At 37.8% G+C, this 23,003-nt stretch overlaps 1 protein-coding gene across 3 annotated transcripts; it reads left to right on the top strand.

Annotated features, from left to right (window-relative positions):
- The first annotated feature begins 477 nt into the window (after positions 1 to 477).
- On the top strand, positions 478 to 18,628 carry LOC111662338 (immunoglobulin-like and fibronectin type III domain-containing protein 1). Of its 3 annotated transcripts, XM_087176594.1 has the most exons (26): positions 478 to 617; positions 5,824 to 5,913; positions 6,946 to 6,978; positions 7,436 to 7,558; positions 7,949 to 8,088; positions 9,405 to 9,504; positions 9,753 to 9,834; positions 9,917 to 10,109; positions 10,294 to 10,407; positions 10,517 to 10,685; positions 10,841 to 11,113; positions 11,315 to 11,569; positions 12,243 to 12,299; positions 13,069 to 13,113; positions 13,210 to 13,266; positions 14,100 to 14,215; positions 14,460 to 14,601; positions 14,693 to 14,986; positions 15,103 to 15,405; positions 15,715 to 15,894; positions 15,988 to 16,116; positions 16,226 to 16,305; positions 16,514 to 16,706; positions 17,279 to 17,575; positions 17,922 to 18,248; positions 18,345 to 18,628. In XM_087176594.1, the coding sequence occupies exons 2-26, from the start codon at positions 5,868 to 5,870 to the stop codon at positions 18,347 to 18,349; spliced, it is 3,753 nt and encodes a 1,250-aa protein (XP_087032720.1). In that variant the 5' UTR covers positions 478 to 617; positions 5,824 to 5,867; the 3' UTR covers positions 18,350 to 18,628. The 3 variants fall into 3 exon arrangements, with proteins under 3 accessions (XP_087032720.1, XP_087032721.1, XP_023271937.1); XM_087176595.1 differs by lacking the exon at positions 6,946 to 6,978; XM_023416169.2 differs by lacking the exons at positions 13,069 to 13,113; positions 13,210 to 13,266 and having other exon boundaries at positions 479 to 617.
- The last annotated feature ends 4,375 nt before the right edge of the window (positions 18,629 to 23,003 follow it).

Here is a 23,003-nt window from a genome sequence, read left to right as displayed (position 1 = left end):
TCTTACTTTCAGCTCCACAGTCCAAGTACAACAATACTGACTGACATAACTGTCACTGACAAAAGTCAAGTACAAATCTATACTTGACCTCTTCATTTCCAGTAGTCGGGGAGTGAAAACGATCTGCAAAAGTTGTAAATCATAATGTGGGGAATCAGGATACCAATCATGAGGAGAAAATATCACAAAACACAGTCCTCTCAAAAATAAAATTTCACACACACATTATAGTGGACAATAGAGGGCCTATGTTCAGAAATCATAACAAAAAATGGCTTAATTCTATTCTTCAGACAGAAAATACATCTCATTTAGGCTACACCTCCTGAAGAAGCTCATGCATTTGTCAACAGGAAGCCATGGTCATGGTCATCCCGGTGTGAGGCTTGTAGCCAACCTTGGCTTTTCCTCCTCCCACCTTGCTGGAGGTTGTGATTTATGCCAAAAACAAAAAAGCAATCCCCTCTCTTGGCAGGCACCATGTCTGACAACGTGGGTGCTTGTCGCAGAGTCGTTGGCATTCCTGTAAGGATTTAATAGCTTGTAGAGCAGGGAGGCAACACTCAAATATCAGACTGGGAAGCAGAACCACTCAAGAGGATCACAGGAGTACTGAGGTAAGTTCATCATTCATCTTACATTCAGCACCAAGCTTAGATGGAGGTGCTAAGTATTGAGAGTTGGTTATAGTCTTTAACACTGAACTAATCCTGTGACTGATTCACTCTTAACATGTAGTCCCAGGGGAGCAGAGTTAATGTGGCAAACTGTGGATAGTGTTTGCCTATAAACACAATTGAGCTGCCTTGTTTTAGCAAGTGAGCTGATGAGTAACAGTGCAGTATTTCAGTCTTCCATTATTCACATTATTTTTATCACCAGTTTTGTTGCTCTAATGTTTACACAGATTTGTACTTTTTTTGTTTTGTATTAATAAAATTAATTAAGTCTGTGGTTTAAATTTAAATTAGAAGTCATAGGGTTGTCTGTGTAATTTCCTATAGAGTTGAAAATGCAAATATACACTAAGGACACTAAAAGCAGTTCAAATAAAGTTTGAAAATATCTTATGCGCAGTTCATTTTGTCAATTTGGCAACTTTAAAATATTTCATCAATATAATTATATATCTGTTCTTTCAGACACAGATAGTTATCTAACAAACATATAAGCTTTTTAACAGACCACTAACAACTACAGTCTTTTGACAACTTCTTGGCTAGTCTTCTTTACTCACCTAAGTTTTTTCTTTTTTTTTTAAACTATTTTTTAGGAGCATCCTTTTAAAAACTCTTATCTGTCAGTTTTAAATTCACAACAACACTGCCCAGTTCCTGCTTCCTCTTTCCACTTGTTTCTCCAGTTTTTGATAGTGCTGAAAAAGATCTTTCTACAACTAGGGCAAAAGAGGGCCTGGTAATAACCCAAATTAAGCAAAGCTGCCACTCTCAGCTACTGCACATGCTCAGCATCAATGTCAACTCCGTAGATAGCCACATGCTTTCTGAACATGCCCTTAGTAGCGACTTGCTTTTAATCACTTTTATGATGCTCTCAGTCTCTGAGTATACTGTCCAGAGCTGTATTTCAATGCTGGTCACATGAAACCCATAAAAACCAACTCTCACTGCAAGGAGGCAGTTAGTGTAGGATCATGTCAGAAGCCAAGTACACAGAACAAGTTTTAAGCAGTGCAGTGAGTGTAGCTCCAATGAATATTGAGCACACAAAATTGAACTTTGTACAACCTGGATTTTAGAGCTCACAGTGGTTTGAAAAAAAAAAAAAAAAAAAAAAGTTTAATTAAATAGCACACGATTTTTAACCAAGGGAAGTGCTCATCATATTTACCCTAAGTATAGTTGCAGCATATTAACCCCAACAATTTTTCTGTTATACATAAAATGATTTAAACTCTGACTCTTTGCTGTATTGACAAACCAACTATGACTTATCAAGCGTTGGGGTGTAATAACAATCAATTACATGTCTTTTTTTTAACCTCAGAACACCAGAATGAGGTGATCTACTGAGCAGGTTTCACTGCAGTATGACTCACTCATCATGTCACCAGTGATTTACAAGCATATTAAGATGTTCGAGGTGGGATGTTCACAGTTTTATGTGGCATGTGACCTATCATATGACAATCCACTTTTCTCGTCTTCCAACAGCCGCGGACCATCGACACCCTAGAATATCACGCGCCTATACCAGGCGGTGCAGGGTTTGTGCAAATACTATACATGAGAGAGGCTCTGAGTATTTAAACATCTGACAGATTAACATGTCCATTTTATCAACAATACTGTAACGGTTTCTCAACATTTTTGTAGAACATGGAATAAAGCTGAAAAATATCATGTTATTGTTCATTCAGGAGAGTTGATGAAAAATTTAAAACTTAAACCAGAGGTACCTTTATGGGCTGAAATACAGTGGAGTCTGAACTGAATTTCGATCATTTATCTTTGAATTGCTCAACTTGAATGATTGCATTAAAAAACAGAATTTGAATCACATAATTTGAATTTGTAGTGTTTAACTTGCACTGAAAAAGGGAATCTGTATAGCAAAATTTGAAATCGAATTCATTAGGTTGGAGCTGGATTCAAATAAACTCCTGTAAATTTAATGTATTGAATCTGAATGTAATTGAATATATTTGCTCTGAAACTGTATTTGATCCTGACTGAAAAATTCAACTCTCCATGTACTTCCACATTCAGATCTCACAATTCAAATTCAGCTTCAAATACAAATGATTGAAATTCATTTTCTAATGACACCAGACCATTTCTCCCCATACATCTAATTCAATTACCTGACATCTAATTCAATTACCTGACATCTAATTCAATTACCTGACAATATGGTGGTTGACAGCTGTTTGCTTGAATAAAATATTTAGTTCTAAAACAACGGTATACTGCTAATTCATGGCGGGAAGCTACAAAAGCTTTTCAACCATCGCATAGAGCTAAAGGCAATGAAGTCAGTTAGTTAGTCGGTTAGTCGGTTAGTTGGTCAGTCGGTCATTCAGCCATGTCAGTCAGCCTGTGTATCTGTTTGTTCGCCTATTTACCTTGAGGTATAAGGAGCTTTACAACCTAAGGTGACTGCTGCACTGCTTTTACACCCTGCTCTGCTATTAGAGCAGAGATACATAACTCTGCGGCCCAATGACCATTGGGATTGTGTCATACAGTCATACATTCTCACTACTGTGCATGTGCAGACACCTCAAATAGTTTGGTCCAGTCGGGCACAAATAGATGTACAGCCTATGGTGATGAGTGGTAGGGCTATTAGTTATAGTTCTAACTGGTGTTGTGATAAGGAAAATTGTTTCAGAGCAAACAGTGACAGAGCTAGGACAGCATCAGCAACACTTAGTTTCATTTAGTTTAGTAGTTTAGTTTAATTATCCCAACCAGTGCGTCACATTTATTCAGTTAAACATCTGAAGAGCAGATCCAGTCTGCAATGGGAATGAGTCGCTGACAGTTTTAATCAATTTTCTATAATACAGTTACAAAATATATAGTAGCTTTCTATGTTGTGCAGACTATAATCAATATTTTGGAGCATGAGCATCTCTAAACCACAGCTATGAACCAAGGACCTGGGTCAACAAACAGTGCAGGGAATAACAGGAAATTCTTGCAGCTGCCAGAAAATATATTCTAGCTCCAGGCGATGCCCTGCGTGTTGTCAGTCACTTTCACCATGGAACTTACATTTAAACATAAACTGTGATTGAGATGTAAATTATTGAGTCATGCGATGCAATTTACCTCAGATAAAGTGAGGGAAAGTTTTTTTTTTCCTGTATTTTCCTCTCTACTGCTTGGTTTTGGGAGGTTTACCATATTGATTGATGGTCTTGACAATCTGACCCTAATTGCCTACATATTATGACATTCAACCTTTAAAAGGAAATAGCCTGATGCTCTAGGTTAGGTAGGTTATTCTAATACGAGGACTCGTGTTATCAGTGGCTACCATTTGACAAACTGTTAGCAAACCTTACTCAGAAGGCAAAGATCAACTTCCAGTTAAAGGTGCCCTGCGGAGTTTTCTTGCAAACAATGTTTCCGTTTACAATAAGTGTTACTCACCAAAATGTATTGTGTATGTCCTTGAGTCCTTGACAAACAAGTAGGTTGCATTTTCTTTCTCATAATACATTTGCAAAGTCGATTTATTTTCTTACTTTAAAAGATTTGAAACCAAAATAGGCTCCAACACAGAAAAAAAACATTGCTGCATGGTGTTGCTGGGTACCTTTAACCATCAGTGCCAATTTCTGACAGTTATACACGAGGCTATGAAAAGGCTGGCTAACTTGTTAAATTGTTAGATTCAAGACCAGCATAAGAAATGCTTAATTTATTTTAATTAGACTGATAAGTCTTGTTAGTAAACATTACATGATCTTGCTAAAGATGATGAATTCAAAGTACTGGGAGGTGCTCACCAAGTGTAAAGTAAATACATTTTCCCTGTAAGAGCAAATAACTTTTAGTCATATATTGTGCTATAGACAATGTGTTCACAGTATTTCGTTGTCTTTTATTTCATTTCATTGTTTTCAGTTTTTTGTCATTTTAGACGACAGTATATTTATTAGAATCAGTATCGATGAGAATTATAAATGTTACGGTATTATGGTATGGTGTGACTGTGCCTTACACAGAGTTAGGGTGCAACATGCACACATTGGATGGAGGCTTTTTCTTTTTTTTTTTTTTTACAATTAGATACCACAGTCATGTGAAGGTAATATATGCATTGCATGTAGTTGGTTTTCTAAACAAACAGTGACATTTCTGCAAATCCCCTTAAGCCAGAGCAACACAGAATCCATTACAATTAATGTTCCATCCATCTATTTCAGTGAAGTGACATTTGTCATTCTAAATTTAGTAACCATGTGGGTAACGAAAGATTGCTATGTACAAGTAGAGATCCCTGGTACGAATGGAACTGACAGATCATAAAAAATGTTAATTTATAAGCATGTAATCATTTGAACATCAAGCCAGCGTGTTGCAGCTTAAAAAGATAACAAAAACTCTTGAATAATGATAGTTCAAGCCTGGTGAGGAATTACATCATGAGGTTGAAATCCTACACTGCGCTTCTAATTTTAAGAGGATTTTATTTTTAGGGAATGTGATAACCCTCAGTATACAGCAAGCAGCTGCATGGCACGCAGCCACAGATTTATGTGTCTTTTACAACATACTGAGCGTCTGCAGTTGAATTATGGGAGTTGAATCAAAGGTAATGCTTGGTAGACCTTTTTTTAAACAAAGTCAAACATTTACTTTTGTGCCTGTTTTTGGCAAGGCTGCAACTTTTTTTTTTTGAAAAACTCTATTCAAATAATCAGTCCCTCCAGGAACCTGTGATCTTCCAAATCACAGCAATTAATACAAATTTAACTAAGCCTAGCATTACTCAAGGAGGTTTGCCATTTTGCATAATTTCCACAATATTTCAATATAAAATAATCATACTGGGAGAGTGCACTGCACTTACATAACCCAATAAAGAATCTGTCAAGGTTAATTCAAATCAGACCTCACAAAACTTGTCCAAAATAACTTTCTTGGCATCAGTGGAGGCTCTCAGGGCTTCTGCCTACACTGAATCCTTAAACAAATACTGTCTTTTCTATAATATAACACTTGAAAGCCACCGGTGAATTATTAATTGTATTCTGAAAGAATAAGAAACAAGAAAGTCTTTCCTGCTATTTGAATAGATCAGTAGAGCTGTAATTATTGTACTTAACTCCCCTCTCATCTATTGCAGTTGGGGAAATCTTGCTAAATCCATCCCGAATCAAAGGACCCGCAATGTTTAGAAGATCAAAAGTGACGGGTGGGACAGCCACTGGCCAAGGTGAGCATTAAGGAGTGATCTTATTTTCTACAGAAAGCTTCAAAGAAGAACATCCAATAACAAGCTAGTATGGGATGTTTATTTCTGTTCTTTTATTCCAAACTCTGAAGATCCATTAGCAACAGGGAGGTGACAAGAAAACCAAATAAAACCTGTAATCTAAACCTGGAGGGAGAGAAAATGAAAGAGAATCTTCTGAAAGAATTATTGGATATTACCAACCTCAAATCCAAAGGGAACTTGAATCCAGTTTTTTTTTCTATCAAAATTTCATTATTTGTAGTACCCTACCTAATCAGACAATTTAGGAAGTTAGGATGCAGTTGATCCTATTAATCTTGTGATTTTCATTGATCTTCTTAACAGACTATGAGAAAGTAATAAGATGACACATTTCCAGATCAGAGTCTAACAAAATTGAGAGAAAGAGGTCGGCAGGGAGCTCTATTAATGAATAACTCTGAAGGAAATAGTGAATATATCGATTAACTGTTTGCATTATTTGTGGATTTCTAGATTACTTGCTAATGTGAAGTCTCCATCTCACAAATTTTAGCTTAGGCTTTCAGACTTGGAATGTAATATTATTCAAATTAGACTTATTTTATTGAGAAAGTTCTGCAATTTGCCCATCAGCAGCCATATCTAGACTGTACAACAGCACATACAAATAGTCTATTCTAGGCCAGCAGGAGCTCATAAGAGCAGCAGAGGAAGCATGAGCATCACAATCACACATTATCCGCACACATACGTATTTCTGTGCAATGATTAATTACATAAAACACATCATTGTGTGTACTGCTGCAATCTGACATGGACAATGTTTAAAGAAATGCTTAAAATGTTTCATTGTTTCACCTGTGTTGATGTGATTAAGCCTCATCTGGCAATTTTCACAATGAAGCCATTCAGCACACCAAATGCTTTTTTAGCATTTTATTTTCTGTCCCACAGTTTAATGATTTTAGTCTAATCCATAATCCAATGCTGACATGTGCTGTATATGCTCTTTAACATGTGCCTTATCAGGTCCTGATGCAGAGATTTGCAATGGTAAAGAAGGTAGGCTTAGGGGACAACAGAAAAGCCCAAACAACACCTGTTTTTTTTCTCTCCCTACTGCACACGAAGGCATGAAGAACTGATATGCAATGCATTTATTAATATAATGTATGAGCGTACATATATATTGTGCGTGGATATGTATGTACATCACTACATATCTGTTCCGGGGTTGGATTTCAGGCATGGATTCCCGAGGAAACTGTTGAAATGTAAATGTCCATTGACACAAGACAGCCATCTACACCAGAGCCATATATGTACTGTCTAGATGTAAATGACGATAAACTGAGTAACATGTAACATTCTAATATGTCCCGTATTAGAATGAGTCTCTGCATGGTTTATGTGAGTGATGATTTGATTATAAAACAACAGATCTTAAAGGCTGGATATGATCATGGTCTTTTCAAGTGTCAAATGTATCGTCACTGACTTCATTTTCCAATGCCCACAGTGGGGATCAAGAAAAAATCTAAGGTCCCCGGGGTGATGATTACACAGTTTATTGAGACGCTTCCAGAGGGAAAGACCCATCCGGACTTCACCCGCAAGCCAATTGCTTTGACCATCCAAGAGGGTAGGACTGATAGTCAAAGAATCATGTTTAACATTAATATCACAAAATATTTCAAGGTGGAATTTACATCACTCTGCATAAGGGATTAGATGCATGAAGTTTGTGTGAGGCCAGCCGGAGCAGAGCCCTGCCATTCAACACCCAGACTCACAAACACAAACCAACTTTGATTTAAAACCAGGAGGAGCGACAAGACAAGAGAACCACAAACAACTATGATGTTACCCTATATAATAATAATTCTCAACTGTTTGTAATCACAATGTGGTGGTGTCAGACAAGTATCAGGCATTCTGTGTAATTACAGAGTATATTACAAATCAATAATCATATTTCCAAAAGGATAAGAATAGAAGGTGAACTAAATGTGGCTTTTGTTTTGTTTTACAGGAAAATTTGCTTTTTTTAAAGCCATTGTCACCGGAGACCCAAAGCCGACTGTAACATGGAGCAGAAATAACGGAGACGTGTCTGATACATCAAGATACCAGACTAAATACGATCCCAATTCCAATGAGCATACATTTGAGGCAAGTGATACGGGCTATCAAATTGCAGTGATACTAAACAGCCACATGCTGATGCAAAGGACTTATAGAAATAGCATAGAGGAACATATATAAATAGAAAGAGAAGAAGAGAGAAGAAAGAAGAAGAAATAATGATTTGATAACATCAAGGTCATTCAAATTTCCGACCCATCGCCTCGCTTTGCTAATTACATTTTCTACAATAAGTCGATTTAACTCATCCTGAGAGGAGCACACTCAACAAAAGTCAGTTTCATTAAACATGTCCACCCCTGTATCCTGTCAAACTCACTGCTGCTTGAGGCTGAAAATGTAAAGTAAAAGCCATGCAGTCACACATGAGGAGGCCATCTATCTATGAAATGTGCAGACCAGCTGTAACTGGTCTACAGTGTTTTAATCAAACTGGTCTGCCATGTGCAATGTGTCACAAAGGGATATGAATCTATTTCTATTATAGTTCACTGGATACGTTGTGGCAGTGATTTCCAACCTGTGGCACTTGAACCATAGTGAGTACATCTGCAGTTGCCAGGCGGTACAGGAAGAGATTGTGAAGTAGCTCAGCTAATCTGGAAAAAAACAAAAATTATAACTTGGTAAAAACTAGTTAGCAAATGAACAGAAGTTGAAATAAAGAGAAAAGTAAAAAGTCTTACTTCCTCCACTCTATGGTAGAAGTGCAAATTCAAACTGAAACAAACCTAAATCAATTGTGCTAAATAACATCTAACACACTGGGAATGAGACACGGTTGGGAACCACTGCTACATAATAATAATAATAATAACAATAATAATAATAATCTTTTTATAGCACTTTTCTTAACAGTGTTACAAAGTGCAAAAAGAAGCAGATGAGCACTGATGCGGTAAAAACAATAAAATAAATAAGATCAAATGAACAGGAATAAAACAGTATAAATAAAAATCTATGTTAAACATTTCCAAAAGCTTTCACACAGAGAAAAGTTTGACGAAGAGATATAAAAGCAGCAAAAGACTTGTGTCTGAGTTACGGCAGAGAGCTACTAATAGCGAAAGCCTGGTCACCCTTTGTCACAAACCGTGACCTGGAAGTAACTAAGCAGGGCTTCACCCGCAGATCTCAATGACACAGACCAGGTCAATAAATCAGAACAAATATTTAGGAATGAGGCAGTTTAAGGTCTTAAGGGTGAGCAACAACATTTTAAAATCAAATCACTGCGATTTGAAAATCAACTACTATAAAACTTAGAGACAATGCTACTACCACAGACTACTTCACCCACTGGATCCATTATATTTAGCTTGTCTTGTCTCTCTATCTTTCAGATGCCAAATGTTACGCCAGAACAAGCTGATACCTATAAATGCTTTGCCACAAATGAATTTGGACAAGCCATGGTCACAGTTATTCTGAATGTTATTGAAGGTAAGGGCTGCTTGCCTGCTATCATATATTCATTGAAGTAATGCAATAGAAAGTAATTTAATAGACCACAAGCATTATCCCAGATCTACTTTAAAATGAACATATTTGTATCCAAATTTCATACTTCTCCTCTTCATACCCTTAAGTGTATTACACTCATTCCAGTACTTACCACTCTGCAGTCCCTCTGTATACTGTGTAATTACATGACTGTATAATAACTGAAGTACCTTCATGTCTGCTTTCAGTTGGTTACAAAAAGAACAAAGCCCAGCAACAAACAGCAGAAGCCACTGATGGGGACTTTAAGAAGGTATTAAAAAGGAAAAGGTGGGTTAAAGTTTCTATGTTGATGATGTCCTCCACTGATTTACAAGACCGTTTAACTGATTAACCCCATTTTAATTTCTAGTAAAATCCGTCCCAAGTCTGAGCCACCTGAGAAAAAAGAAGGGGAGATTGATCCGAAATTTTGGGAGCTGTTAATTAGTGCTGATAAGAAAGACTATGAGAAAATCTGTTCAGAGTTTGGAGTCACCGACTTTCGCTGGATGCTCAAGAAACTGAATGAAATGAAGAAGGAAAGGGAGGAAGAACAAGCTGCGGTGAGGGATTTGTGATATTTGCATATTCATTTGTTTGCTTTTATTCTGAGATGTTACAAACAGATTATTTCTAAAGAAAAGCTCTTTGCTGTGGTTCAAAGGAAAATTTCTGTAACCATTAATTTGAAATAATGTCCATTTGCTTTCTGCTCGACACTCATTTCTGGTTTTGTTTTTGCCCCAGTTCATCAAAAGCCTGTCTAACCTGAGACCTATTCAGGTCAATGCAGATGGTACTGCATCCTTCGAGATTGACATGGATCTTCTTGACCAAAGCAGTTCGATCTTCCTATACAAGGTTAGTGTACAAACAATATTGCATAATGGGTTAGGGAAAGAAATCAGTGGGAGTCATCCTAGATGTCAACCATACCAGAAGTAAATTACATTGTATATTTCCCCTGCAGGATGGTGAAATGATTCCATACACAAAGGAGTTGGGGGATAAGATGAAGCACTGCCTTAGAAGAGTGGGGAGAAAGTATATTTTCAGTATGAGGGACCTTATGCCAGAAGATGCTGGGCTGTACCAGTTGGACGTAGAGGATGTGAATATGTTTTCCACTGAATTTAAAAGTACGTTCTACACTCGCACACACGGCAAATTAGTAGCCTTAATTAAAGCAAAGAAGACAATATTTTTGTTGCATGAGACAAAATTGCTCAAATTTAAATAAATTGTATCAGCTACGTTTTAATAATCATCAAACTAATCAGTTGTTATTTTTCAGTCCCCCAGGTCGATTTCTTGGTGAAACTTCAGGAAGTGAAGGCAATGGAGAGAGAGGATGCTGTGTTTGAGTGTGTCCTGTCAAATCCCTTCTCCAGGATTTTGTGGTTTGGCAAGAATTTGCCACTGGAACAAGGGGATAAATACGATATTGAGGTCTCAGAGGACAAGCTCATTCACAGGCTGGTGGTCAAGGACTGCATGGTGGTAGACAAAGGAATTTACTCTGCCTGCGCAGGAATAAAGTCTTGCAATGCATGGCTTGTTGTTGAAGGTAAGATATACTCCATCAAAAGACTAACTGTATAATCAATAATGGATAATAATAATAACAATAATAATAATAACAATTTGATATCAAATAACAATGAGAGAACTGAACTGCCTGATTTGTCTGACCAATTATTGCTTTTTACGTTATAGTGGAGTTTTAAAGTGCACGCTCACTGCAAAGCTCATATTTTTTCCCAATCAGCTGACAAAGACGCGCAAAAAGGCAAAAAATCAGCGAGGAAAACAACGAGGGCAGGAGGATCTGGAGTGGACTTGCAGAAGATTGCCCAAGAGCAACAAGCAAAATTAGAGAAGGAGAGAGAAGAAATAAAAGAACAGATTAAAGCTGCTAAAGAAGCTGCGGCAGCTGCACCTCCACCTCCACCTGAAACCCCTGGAGCTCCTGCACCTACTAAAGCTCCAGCTGCATCTAAGGCAGCCAAAGACTCTTTGCCAAGTAAGATCGTCGCCTGTAAGGTTTATTATACATGGTGTAGAATTCACAAACAACAAAGCCATGACTGTGGGTCGTTATGAATCCAAACTCCTGATTTTTAGGAATTCAAGACAGAGGTCCATCGATGCTAATGTAATAAACAAAACGAAAATCAAAACAAAATCTTTGACATTAATATTTATTTATTTATTTATTTATGACAGTGGTCAAAGAAATTGGTTTATAAATAATTGATTGCTTATACTACAATGATTAACCAATAAATCGATCAGTTAATTGGAAACTATGTTGAAAATCAAATAATCATTTCTGTAATTTTCTTAGCTGAATGACAAACATTTCACAACACCTTTCAGCTTCTCAGATATGGGGGTTTTATGCTTTTCTTTGACACAAGAGAAAGTAAAGTAAATATCTTTGCGTTTGGGACTGTTGGTTGGACCAAACAAGACATTTGAAGACGTCACCTTAGGCATGACAAGACATTTGTATTACTTTCCGACATTTCAAAGCCAAAAAAAGGAATCTATCAATAAAAGAAAAATATAATCAAGATTACTCAATAACAAAAATACTTGGTAAGTGTAGCCCTACAAATGACAATAATGGGAACCTTAATTGCATTATTTTCCATGTAATACTTGCTATGATTATTTGTTTCAACGGTTCATAGAAACAGCAAATGAGTCAGCTGCAGTGGATCCTGCGGCTGCGGATGGATCGGGCACAGGTAAGAAGCTTGAATGGTTTTGTTAACCTCTGCATGCAGTCAAAGTTGAATATGACAGTTTTTAGACTTATAATGTCTTCAGTTGTCAGTTTGTTTATTTTCATGGCGTTTACTGTGATAAAAGCCTGTGGATCAAAATGTTGAGGTCAGTGTAACGTTTGGACTTTATTTTATGTTGTGTTGTGTTGTCAGCTCAGTATGTGATTGGCTGCCTCTTTACAGTCAAATATTTTGTAACGGTATTTTCGCTGATTCAGATTTACTTGACAATATTCTTAGCATGGCTAGACAGACAGGGTGACATGTTGTACACAGTCGTGTACTGTGATCTGCGTCTTGCTGGATGACTAAATGTCAGTTTTGTCTTTTGGGGCTGTGATGTCTTATTCTGAAATATGCTGGTAAAAAAAAAGGTGTATATTGAAACAATAAACCCTTTAAAGCTTACATCATATTTACTTACTGAGATGCATCAACTCGTTATGGTAAAGACACTGATTTCTGCTTTAGAACCGAACCAGTGCTTTGTTATGTTTCGCCCAATTTTAATTTTAATTCTAATGTAAATCACATGAGACTGTGATCCTGAAGCGACTGACAGGAGCGCTGTAGTGTCAGCAGTTTGCTATTGAACTAGCCAGATGACTTTCTTACACTTAAACAGCCTTAGAAACATCCGATTATCCAAATACTGAGTGGTGCTGATTCCAACTAATACAAAAAAAAAAAAAATCTAAAATGTTTTCATGCTGTCTGTGATCGCTGATAGGTCACTCAGACAAAACATCAGCAGCAGCTGGAGATTCGGGAAGTGGTAAGAGAGACAACAGTGGAGCATAGAAAATTGCGGGAGTAATTTACTGAATCAAGTTTAAATGACTTACTGTTGTTATTGCTATTATCCACTCAGCTGGAGATGCCAGTGGCGGTGGAAAACTTGGTCAACCACATGCAGATGCAGGAAGTGGTATGCCAGATATTCAACGCTGAAAAAGTAGAACAGTAGTATAGATATTAGAAGACTAATCATAGACTAATAACAATAACTTTTTATTTGCTTTAGAGTTTTAAAATTAACAAAATAATTTATTCGAATAATTTCTTTTCAGAATCTGAAGAAATTATTCTGTTCTCTGTAACATCTTAATCCTGCAAATTCACAGTAGTTTCTCTTTTAGTCAAATATCAATACATTAATGGGAAGGTGTGAAATAACACATCAAATTCCTTTATAACCAGCATGTGGAAGCACATTCTTAATACACTGCCTTAACATACTACTGAACCAAAGACCCACACAGAACAAATGAGACTCTTGTCTCTGTTTGCAAAGCTTTATGTTTGCTGTTTGTAATTGTACTTGCTTTTGATGTCATTAACTTGCTTTGTACTGTAACTTCTGTTTAACATAAACTTTCTAACCAGCTAACACTGATCTAATATAGAAGCCATCCACTGGATTAGTTACTAGATGATGTAGTTCCCTCTCCTGACTTTGATGCGCTGCACAATGCCTTGAAGGTCCGGAAATTATATCACAAACCTTTCAAAGCATATAACATCATTAAGCTTTTTCTTTATGCAAAACACAACCATGACATTCTTCACAGGAAATCCTTAATCTTGATGAACCATTTAACTACTTTATTTCAACAAACATATTGCTGAGTAGAAATTAGAAGCATGTGCGTAAGTAATTCGCTCATTCTTGTGTACTTTTATTCAGTAGTCCTAAACTGAAAGCTGAATCCCGTGAATATGCAAAGTGTAGAGTCACTCTGTTTTTCTGTTGTTGCCCAGAGCCTGGAATTACCTGTGGACTCTCTGATATTTACGCTCTTCGTGAAAAGCCGGCTGAATTGAATGTGAAGATGAACATGGAATGTGATGGCTCCTGGTTCAAAGATGGAGAGCAGGTAAAGTCTATGAATAACTTCAATTTGCATGTTTTACATTTTGAGAATTTATCTCACACTTTCATTTAGAGTAACTGAGTGCAACAGTAAGACAAGCTTTTACACTACATTGCCAACATTACAAACATACAACTATTAAGTGTTTTGTGTCTATGGAATCACAGGTAATTTATTTTCCTTTTTTTCATTTTGTAATTTAGTAAAAAAAAATACTAAGGTCTGACTTTCAATTTTGATTTGCTAGTTAAACTCAGGTCATGCGGTCAACATCGCCAAAGATGGAAGTTCTCACAAACTGACAATTAAGAGATGCATGGATGACGACTCTGGACTTTATCGTTTTGTATCAGGGGAACATAGTACACAAGGAAAGGTCACTGTTGGAGGTAGGATTTATTTCCTCCTTTTTGCACCAGGAGTGTGAAATGACACAACTGTACCTGTGCATTGAATTTAATTATGCTTTGTGCTTTTTAGATGTACCTGAATTTGACCCGGACGACCTTCACAAGTTCTCCAAACCTGTGGTAGTAAGAGTTGGGCAGAACGCAGCTTTCAAGATGCCCTTTGCTCCTCAGGAGTCTTTGGTGGTCAGTTGGTTTAAGGATGGCACTGAGATTAAAGATGGAGGAGGAGTTAAGATCGTGAGGGAGCCCAATCACAGCCGGCTGCTGCTCAGAGACTGCCTGCGGACAGACACAGGGGAAATAAAGATTCAACTCAAAAACCCATTTGGGGCCGTGGAGGCCACATCTCAGCTTATTGTGCTCGGTACAAAAAAGAGGAATCTAATAAGAAAAGTTCAAAAATACTGAGAGCCTTGCACTTTACTACGAATCATTTTTGTTTTACTACATTTAAAATTTAACAGCGTGTTTTTCAAACAGATCGTCCAGGCCCACCAGAGGGTCCAGTGGAGACTGTCGAAACCACCTCATCTATAATTGAGATCAAATGGAACCCGCCCAAAGACGACGGCGGCTCAGCTGTCACCAACTATATTATAGAGCGGCAGCAGGCAGGACAGGCTCTGTGGGCGAAACTTGGGGATGTCTCCGCTGACAGGACCTCCTTCAGAGACAGGAATGTGACTCATGGAAAGAAATACAACTACCGCATCTACGCAGAAAACCCTGAGGGTCTCAGCGACGCCCTGGAGACAGCTGATAGCATTATGGCTGGCATAATGAGTGAGCGCAGGAAAAAGCATTCCTCAGCAAAACCATGTTAATCTCCCTCAGGTTGTAATAAATGGAAATGCGTTTGGATAGGCTTTTTTTGATTGTTTCAAACTGTTTATCATCAACACTATTTAGCTGCAGTTGAAAGCCCCTCTTTTATCATTGCTATAATAGTTTTTTCCATCTACAAGAGGAACTGTCTGCAATATCCTGAAGTAATAACATGCAGATGTGTTCGATTTATTCCATGTCTTTAATTACTTCTTAATTATTACTAATGATCTTACTTGATTAATTAGACTACTTGTCATTCCTTAGTACTCTCCGGTCCACCTGGTGCCCCCAAAGTGGTCAGTGCCTCTAAGACCTGTATCAATTTGACCTGGACGCCTCCAGAGGACGACAGAGGAGTACCGATTATTGGTTATCAAGTGGAGAAACGGAAGAAGGACACACATCAGTGGATTGCCCTGAATGCACTTAATGAACCGATCGAGGGTTTGTCAGAAATAAAAGCACTTTGATAAGAGAAAAAAAAATGTTCTTCTTTTTCCTGACTTTTCCTTGCTGCAAATTTCATCCTATTTCTAGATGTGAAGTATGCAGTTAAAGATATCACTGAGGGAACAGACTACGAGTTCAGGGTTTCAGCAATCAATGAGTCTGGATCTGGAGATCCGAGCCCTCCATCTGCAATGGTGTGTGCAAAGAATCCCAACAGTAAGTTCTAAGCACTTTTGCTATGCATATTAATGATTTAAATTTGTTGTTGTCCCGCACATTGTTGGTTTCCTGTCAACATTTCATGCTTTATGTGTTTTCCATCCAGTGAGACCTCATTTTAAAGACCCAGAGGACTTCATTGTTGTCAGAGCAGGAAATTCTGCTCGCGTCAAAATTTGCTATGAGGTATGAATAAACCTAAAATCTGGTTTGCATACAGAGTTCTTCCTTCTTGGTATAAATTTTAAAACTGTCTTTTCAATCAGTTCCACATACTGGATTGTATACCCTCATTCCAGCCATGTCATATTTCTGAGTGATGAGTTTACCACAATGTGACATGACTGCATATGTCTCATAGTTTATCTCATTTATCTGACATTGATATCTGCAGGCTGAACCTCCACCTCAGATCACCTGGCTGAAAGACGATGAGCCAATATCTCCGTGGTTTAATATCGTCAATACAGAGGGAATGTCTCAGCTTGTTATTCCCTCATCAAAGCGGTCAGATTCAGGCATCTACACTATCAAAGCCAAAAACTCTGTGGGTGAGGCTTCATTTGACATTGAGGTTAGAGTCACAGGTAAGCACGAGTAACACTGTGAGGTGTTACATAAGATTAGTGCAAAAAAGTAGTAAGAACAGTATTAAAATATTTGTATTGAAACTGTTGCTGGCAGTTATTCTGTGCTTGTATTGTACAATCCACAGGTCTTTAAATGAGGAATTCATCTGTTAAATTAGAAGCTAATTTAATTGCATTGTGTTCATCTGGTCAGGGAACATCATATTAACACTGGACAACAGTAGGTGGGTAATATTTTGTCAATTAAATGCCAATAACACACAAATGTATTGGCAACCCAGTGTAAAACCCTAATTAACACTGAACGCTTCTAGGCGGAATTAGAAACATAATTATTACCAAGTGCTACGCAGTAATAGGATGTGATTAACTTATAACAGCTGTTAAATTAAAATGCAACCCTGACAAAAACCCTCATAAGAGTGAAATGCCTCCTGAGTAAGACAAGATTACATAAGGATCCACTGTAGCAAAATTAAAAAGAAATTAATGAAAATTGCTCCAAAAAGGGGGAAATACAGGACAATATCTCAGTAACATGATCTGCGTCCTATTGTACTTGTTGCTAGACGAACCCAAGACTCCAGGGCCAGTGGAGTTGGAGCAAACAGTCTATGGCAAAGTGGTGGTATCATGGGCTCCCTCTCCAGACGAGGAGCTCGATGACCGCCTGTACTATATGGTGTCTCAACGCGACTCCAACACCAGAGTGTGGAAGACTGTAGCAGACCGCCTCTTCGCTCACACATACACAGTCAACAACATCCTTCCTGGGATAGAGTATCATTTCCGGATCTACGCCAAGAACGACATGGGCCCCTCAGATCCATCTCAGTCACCTACATGGGGCGCCAATAGCAACAGAGGTGCGTCACAGAGGAGGTCCTCTTCACTTACGCTTGGTCATAGAAGTTGCAAAGATGACATGGAGAGAGTGTTGGTGAATTTTATGGATATGGACAAAATTTTGTTTTGATAAAGTACCCACGCTGCTGCACTTGTTTCCATGGGATTTTTAGTTTTTAATAGACTTGTGCGCTCCCCATCAATAGTCTTGCATTTTAAAATTTATAATCAGTTCAATGAGTGTTTGCTCGACCCTGCTGTATGAAATCCGAGTAGTAAAAATGAATATCCTGAATATGTTTCGATCCTTGTTGATATGATTATCAGGTAACCTAAAAATTAATTTTCTTTTATTTTTCGTTTCAGTTCAAATAGCTTCAAATGGAGCTAATTCGGCAGATGTCTGCTTTGAGAGGCCTCCATCCATCTTGGTCCCTCTGAAAGTCCACACACCACCTAAAGGTTACCAACTTTTCATGACATGCGCTGTCCGAGGATGCCCTACGCCCAGTGTATCCTGGTACCTGAACGACGTCTGCATCAACTCAGACAACAACTACTACATCACCAATTCATTTGGTGTGTGCTCCATGTATATCCTCAGAGTCCGACCAAACGACAGCGGTGAATATAAGGTAGTCGCAGTCAACTCTTTCGGCAAAGCTGAGTGTTCCACTAAACTTACTGTTAGAGGTAAGATTTAACTCGAATATTGTTTGTTTTCCTCAGGAGTGCATGTTGTGATTTATTCTTACAATGATTATTTTTCTCTCTGTTTTTTCTCCACAGATTAAAAAGGCCTGAAGGTTTCATGCAGCTTTTCCTCTTACTGAGATATTGTGGAAAGTAAGGAAGTAGAATGTTTTAGTTGACAGCAAAGACTGCATTGAAATGGTGCTATATTGTTATGCAATAGTGAAGATAAAATCATATAAAAATAGTCTAAATACTAGCTTATTTAATTTATTTGAAATGCTCCTCATTTATGATTGTTACCCTGTCATCATAAATAACTGTTTGACAAAGATGTGTCAAATGTTTAAGCTCTTAACTGCAATAAATCAACAGTGTGACATCTGTGTAATGTGCTTTTTTTTATTTATTTTTTTTAAACTTATTTGGTCCCTGAATTTGCTTTTATCAATTACTTAGCAAATATTCTTCACTAGCTTCACACAGACAGAAACAAACTCAGTAGCCATCATTACAGCAACAAATGTTTCCAGCATGCGTTTCCAGCCTCACATGGCTCCAGTATCTGAGCACATGACACCACGCACATTGGAGTCCTACATTAAGCCTTTATGAAATGAGTGCCCATTTTCATTGCTTTTCCATATATATCCGAGTGAGCTCCCAGTAAATTGTCTATAAAAGGATCCTCGGCTGCAACTGTTAAATTAATCGTTTTTATATTTATGGTCAAATAAACATTAAAGGAAGAGATTTCACCTAAACAACTATGCATAGATCTGGAAGAAAGACTCATACACACATTCACATTTTACTATATATTATACTGTACTGACAAGGCCAACACAAATCAAGTCCATAGTGTACATATGTGACATCGCTGCTGGATATAACCTCTTCACTAAACACGCAGCCAAGATGCCTGATAACATTATATTCGCTGGTAAGGGTGAAGTACAGCAGCAACGTTCCTCTGATAAAATTTGGCTCAGTAGTAAATGCACTTGTTTTATGTAAGAGTGCTTACCTCCTTTACTCTTCCAGGTCAGGGGTGATATTTGTGTTTATTCTCCACTCTTGTCATCAGGCCTTTCTCCCAGTTACGCCACAGTCGTTTTTATGAGGTCGGGGTGACTATTCAAACTGTCTGGACAAATCATGCTTGTTTAACCTCTGACAATATGAACAGGAAATCCTGCTCAGTACATTGAGTACGACACACCGCCACCACCATCATGAGCAACCATCTTTTTATAATGCCACCACGGACCCAATGTGACTCTCTGAATACCACAGGCATGCTGAGCGAATTTCCGTTGATACTTTTGGAGGCTAATTGGAACAGCCAATTCATTTATATCAACCAGAGATTATTTTACCAAATAAAATGTCTCATGTTAATGTTTACTGTCCAATAAAGTCCATAGTAGAGTGATCATATTACCAGAGACCTTGTGAAGCTGCCAGTCAAAAGCTTTTGGTTAGATGCTTTGACTCTTGCATGTCGGAAATTACTGTACATGGTTATTGTGGAACCATGAATCATAAAGTCTCAACTATGAACATCAAGTACAGTAACATCCATCACTACTACGATTGACACGCAAGATATTTTGCTAAAATCCATCATAGTTTCATATAAATCTGACAATGTGATCTTGATTCTTGATATAATATATGATGCTGCTGCTGTTTTTATATTGTCAACAGTAATGGCGGAAAACTGTCGACTGGATGTGTCTGATACCAGATTAAATGAACAGTCATAATGTATTTCCAGGGCCAAGTGCAAAGTGATCGCTTTCATAGGGATGGGTAAGATGAACCACCACCCTTTACCACTGCTGTAATATGGGTTTTTACCAATCACATTTCAGCCACGTATGGGTTTTTATGCACTCCAAAATTTTATCACCGAACATAAAGGGGTGTCGCCTTTGAAATATTGGATAGGGTGAAGAGTACAAGCCGGAGACGCGCAGCTGAAAACTAGACGACGAAGAATTGGAAGTAAGTCAGAGTTTTTATTTTTTTTTAAACAGCAAATTTCCCGTGTGAATAATTCTCATTGAATGAATCAAATAACAAAGAACAAGAAGAGCATGTAACTGGTGTGACTGAAACCTTCATGCACAACGATGTCAACAAGTGATACAACTGTAGCATCATTTACTGAGAGAGACCAACACCAGCACTGACTGGTATTAGTACATTTTTCAGCTTCATGAATGTTTAATTTACTAATTTTACTTTAAGAAAAATAGCAGTATAGGTGTTAGGCAGCTTTATGAATCTAATTATTTATTTAGCATAGATGAGTTAAAAAGGTTAAAAGGTTGTCACGTTTTAATTTTGATTAATTCCTGACAAAATCAAAACAAGAAGAAGAAAAATAAAAATAAAAATAAGCTTTAAAAGATTTTTTATTTTTATTTTATGACCTGCTTTACATTGATACATTGCTTATTTTATATACCTGCTAACTAACTTGGGCATAACTATAAGAACAGCCATAATATGCTGTATACTGTACGTACTGTCTCAAGCACAGGGGTGCTGTCTAAAAAATAACCCAATATTTAAATTTTTTGTGCCATATTACAAGAATGAATGAAGTGAAGTCTGAAATCTGTTTCTAAAAACAGACTGTCCGGGGATTTGACATCACAGAAAAATACGAATGGAACTCTTAAGATCATCCTGCAATTCTGACATTAAAGATTTCAACACTGTGCCACATTTCATTGAGGAATATGACTTTCCCAACTGGCTTCCCATGACTAACAAAGGATTTAGCAGGAGCCTATTATTTTTTTGATGAGTTGTAGATGTTCAAGTTCAGATATTCTTTTTCACATTTTTCAGTGTTCCTCTTATGGTGTTAAAAATTTAAAGGACCGTGTAAAAAGCCTTATGGCCATAATCTTGATATGACGCTCAGCTCTGCAGATACTAAAATAATTACTCAACTAACTCAAAGATGAAATTTTCCCTAACTAACTAACAGTTTTTCAGTCATTGCCATCCACTGGTACCCGACCTGAAGGTCTCGACAGTCAGTAGGTCAAAGTCATCTCCAGTTTACTGCCCACAGCTGAGGGCTTTGCTAAAACAAATTCTGTGTCTCATTAACTTTCTGGAGAGGTTTTTCAGATTGTTTTTCAGATTATTAAATAAAGCACACCGTCAATGTTGAGTTTGAAGTTTACTTTCAGTCTTTTGCTGGTAGTTATCAACCAGACACCTACTGAGAAACGCCTTGCAGAACATAAGTTTTAAGAGTTTGTGGCATGAAAGAGATTTACAGATATGTGCATCAGCTTAACAGTTTGATGCACAGACATTCTGCTCCTGTCTATGTTTGGATCATGAGCAGTTAAATTTCTGCCACTTGACTCCACAGGCAGTTGGGCAGAGTCAGCCACTAGGTGGGATTTCACATTCCCATATACAGTACAGTGTCCCAGCATGTCTCCAACTGTCTGTGTGGGTCACACAGGAGTCAAGGCATCCCCACTTTGACAGGCTGATGTCATAACGCGACATAGGTGACACTTGAGGAGAACCTCCAGGGAAGGGGTTCTCAACCTTTTCTGGCCCATGACCCCATTTTTGGTTCTCCCAGGTTCTCGTGACCCCAGCATTACAGAGTTACAGTTACAGAAGTTGAGTCATGTGACAGTGACTATGTGACTGTGGAGGGATCTCCAAATGAACTACATAAAAACTTATACACAGTGGTGTCCAAAAGTCGCTTAGCCGCTAGCTAATCTATCTGGCTATCAAACTAGAGAGATTAGATAGATCTCTGGAGAGATCTGAAAATGGCTGCCCAACTACACACGCACAGCCTTGACAGTTTTTCTTGTGTTTCAGCCACACAGTGATCACAATTCTTACATGACAAACAATCGACACCGCTGCCATGAGTGCAAACACAAACCACGACCCAAAAGCTACAGGTAAGTAAAGGAAAGTACTATTAACTTTAATTACATACAGTCCTGACAAAGTTGTATTTATACAGACAAAGCCCTTCCCTAATATATAAATAAACATATTGATATAAATTGACACACAGGTTACAGACTTTATGCATCTGAACACAAGAGGTTTGTCTTTGATTTTCAAAAGCCTTAAATGTATTAACACGTTGTTTTTTCAACCAACATTTACCAACAAAAGGCATTTGTGAGAGTGGGGAAAATATGACTGCAGAAACAGAAGAAACAAAGAAAGAAGAAAACTCAGTAATTATACTTGTTTAAGAAAACCCCCTCAAAACATCTGAACTTCATTTGACATCTGAAATCCCATTTCTTTAGCATTTGAAATGGAGCGAAAGTGTACAGTGGATGCATATGAAGGACACGGAGTGAACACATTTCATTATACCTCCAAGAAACACTATAACAGAGTGTTTGAAAACCATTCACACTTGCTCTGGAGGCCCAGTGTTGGCGGCTCAGAGTTGTTTATGATAGGACTATCAGCTTTATACAGCCAACAAAATCTCACTGAAGGTGTCCTCAAGTCTGCTGCTGTCCAAATCCAACACTTCTTACAGAGGCGATTGGTATGCAGAAGCAAACAACTGACTGCTGTCCTAGACTTGGATTATGTGTGAATTAGTGCCTGCAGAACAAGGTTACAAGAATCCCTCCTGCATTCAGACGATATAAGAGTGTAAACCAACCCCTTGAGAAATGACACATACAGTCTGATGAATATTCAGCACATGGCCTCTAAACTGAG

This window comes from Seriola lalandi, unplaced genomic scaffold, assembly GCF_002814215.2.
Source record: "Seriola lalandi dorsalis isolate HSWRI2012SDOR001 ecotype SW California unplaced genomic scaffold, Sedor1 jcf7180002054561, whole genome shotgun sequence".
Taxonomy (NCBI): Eukaryota; Metazoa; Chordata; class Actinopteri; order Carangiformes; family Carangidae; genus Seriola; species Seriola lalandi.
This window is presented reverse-complemented; position numbering and strand designations above follow the sequence as displayed.

What these genes read in the sequence shown, in the direction of transcription:
- LOC111662338 (XM_087176594.1), top strand. Translation starts at nt 5,868, where the DNA reads ATGTTTAGAAGATCAAAAGTGACGGGTGGGACAGCCACTGGCCAAG. An exon ending in TGGGACAGCCACTGGCCAAG is followed by an intron (nt 5,914 to 6,945) that starts GTGAGCATTAAG and finishes GTGCCTTATCAG; the next exon opens with GTCCTGATGCAGAGATTTGC. An exon ending in GTTTTCCACTGAATTTAAAA is followed by an intron (nt 10,686 to 10,840) that starts GTACGTTCTACA and finishes GTTATTTTTCAG; the next exon opens with TCCCCCAGGTCGATTTCTTG.